Below are 2,035 nucleotides of genomic sequence, written 5' to 3'. Positions count from 1 at the left end.
AGAGAGAGAGAGAGACCTTCAAAACAAATGTTTTCTCCTTCACGATCACAATCCAGCCATAAAACCAAGTTACCAAAACCCCGGGCTTCTTGGCTTAAATGCCTGCGAATATGTGCCTATAAACCAAGGTCGGTATGAAAAATTAGTGATCACCAAAATTAGGAAACTCTTGTAAAGGTAAACATAGCTCCAGATAATCCAAATAGGGATACGAACATAAGGGAAAGCAGGGGACAATAAGTTGTACCTTTGGATTTGCTTCTGCCTTGCGAACTGGAGCTTGAAAAAGATCCAGAGGATCAGTGACCGTCCAGTTTTGATATGTTTCTGGAAAATCTAGACTAGATTTAAACAAAACAAAAAATGTGTAGTCAGACAAGATATAAATAAACTATCAAACCTATGCGTAAAGCTTGAAATCATACTAGCATTGACATTTCAACAGTAGTAAAGAATTGTTATATTTCAGTGATGACAGCTTCGGGAGCAACTATTCTTGTTACATTGTCTCTATAGATAGAAAACCTTTAAGGTTGTAAAACCTAATCATGAATCGTAGTCCTACTCAGTGGATGTGTAAAGTACTCCAATTTATCAATCATCACAAACAAATAAAAATAATAAAACTTATAGTTCCAAGATAGGCCTGCTTTATCCAACACCTCTGTTATAAGCTTTCTTATTTCTGATTTTGGGATGCAAAAGGTATTAATATGCAAGAAGAAGATTCTTTTCAAAGGACTGATCTTGCTAATAAAATCGCACGCAAATTGTTACAGACAACACAATTAATGGCACAAAAGAGACGACAGTTTGATGATACAAGGTACACATGATTATGAATGAGACATTTAAGGCCCCCACCTCTCTTCATTGACTAACGAACATGAGCCACCATTTCTTCCATAATAACTCATGGAGGTGAATACACAACAGAATTTCAAAAAACAAAAAACAGAACCAAACACAAGTAATATAAATCTCCACTAACATTTGAAATAATGGCATTTCTAATATAAAAATTCATCATGATCACATCTAATAATAAGGGATAGTATCTAATACGTTTTATCATTTTTAAAAGATGAAAGAGAAAATGGACCTGAAAACATGTCCTATAACTGATGTCACTTTAAACTGAACATGGTATCCACGAAATGTTCCCTCGAATTCATGTACGTCGGTGCTAGCCTTTCTTGTAGACATCTGTAGTACGAAAATATGTGCCAAATGTCAATATAATACATTATGAAAAGCATAGGATTCATGAATCTAACAAACCAGAACCAAAAACAAAGCAAGAAGTGCACCAAAACAAAATGGTCAAACTGATACAGACCACAAAAAGATCAGAGATAAGTATGTTCAAAATGAACTACACTGTTATGGTTTAGCTTCAATTTAGAGCCGTATTGGCATTCACCTTTGTTTCTCAATTTATTTCACCCAGCCACAACTAAGTTCATCAGTCCCTGAATCTCCTACCACCACTAAAGAACCTAATTCAGCCTACCATCAATTAACCTCCCAAAAGGGATATGGCCACCCTTACATTGGTAGTGTTCTCTTGTTCTTTCTCCGAGTCCAAAGCTAAAAAGGGGTACGATTTTAGCACAGAGTGCATTTACAAATACACGAAAGGCAAAACAATGCAAAGAAGCAAATATCTTGCCCTCTCGAAACTGTTTCTCTCCCAAGCCGAATGATCATCCCCAACTCAATATAACAGAACTCATTGCAACCGTTACGTTCCGACCTAAACATCTTATAGTCCTCCTTACAACAGAAATGTAAGGTTGTCACGCACCTCTATCCCGCTCCAACTAAATCATCCTAGAAATTCCAATATCTATCTTCTAAGGAATCAACAAAGCAAAGCTTTCTAACCAATCAGGAAGCCAATTTCTACTTCAATTGAAAATCAAAAACAAATTGAAGTTCAAAGCTGGTTTTCTGCCTTTAGTTTTGAGAGATGTGTGTATATATATATATATATATAGAGAGAGAGAGAGAGAGAGAGAGAGAGAGAGAGAGA

At 36.0% G+C, this 2,035-nt stretch overlaps 1 protein-coding gene across 1 annotated transcript in view; it reads right to left on the bottom strand.

The window, feature by feature from the left end:
- LOC101301962 (DNA topoisomerase 3-beta-1-like) overlaps nucleotides 1-2,035 on the bottom strand; it is a 10,725-nt gene that overhangs the window by 8,338 nt on the left and 352 nt on the right. The window contains exons 3-5 of the mRNA XM_004296930.1: nucleotides 1,103-1,206; nucleotides 248-341; nucleotides 17-116 (exon numbers count right to left, since the gene is read on the bottom strand). Coding sequence (XP_004296978.1) covers nucleotides 17-116; nucleotides 248-341; nucleotides 1,103-1,206 — 298 coding nt within the window. The remainder of the gene's footprint in view (nucleotides 1-16; nucleotides 117-247; nucleotides 342-1,102; nucleotides 1,207-2,035) is intronic.

This window comes from Fragaria vesca, linkage group LG4, assembly GCF_000184155.1.
Source record: "Fragaria vesca subsp. vesca linkage group LG4, FraVesHawaii_1.0, whole genome shotgun sequence".
NCBI classification, from domain to species: Eukaryota; Viridiplantae; Streptophyta; class Magnoliopsida; order Rosales; family Rosaceae; genus Fragaria; species Fragaria vesca.
Note: the sequence above shows the minus strand (reverse complement) of the source record. Positions and strands in the feature narration are given on the sequence as shown.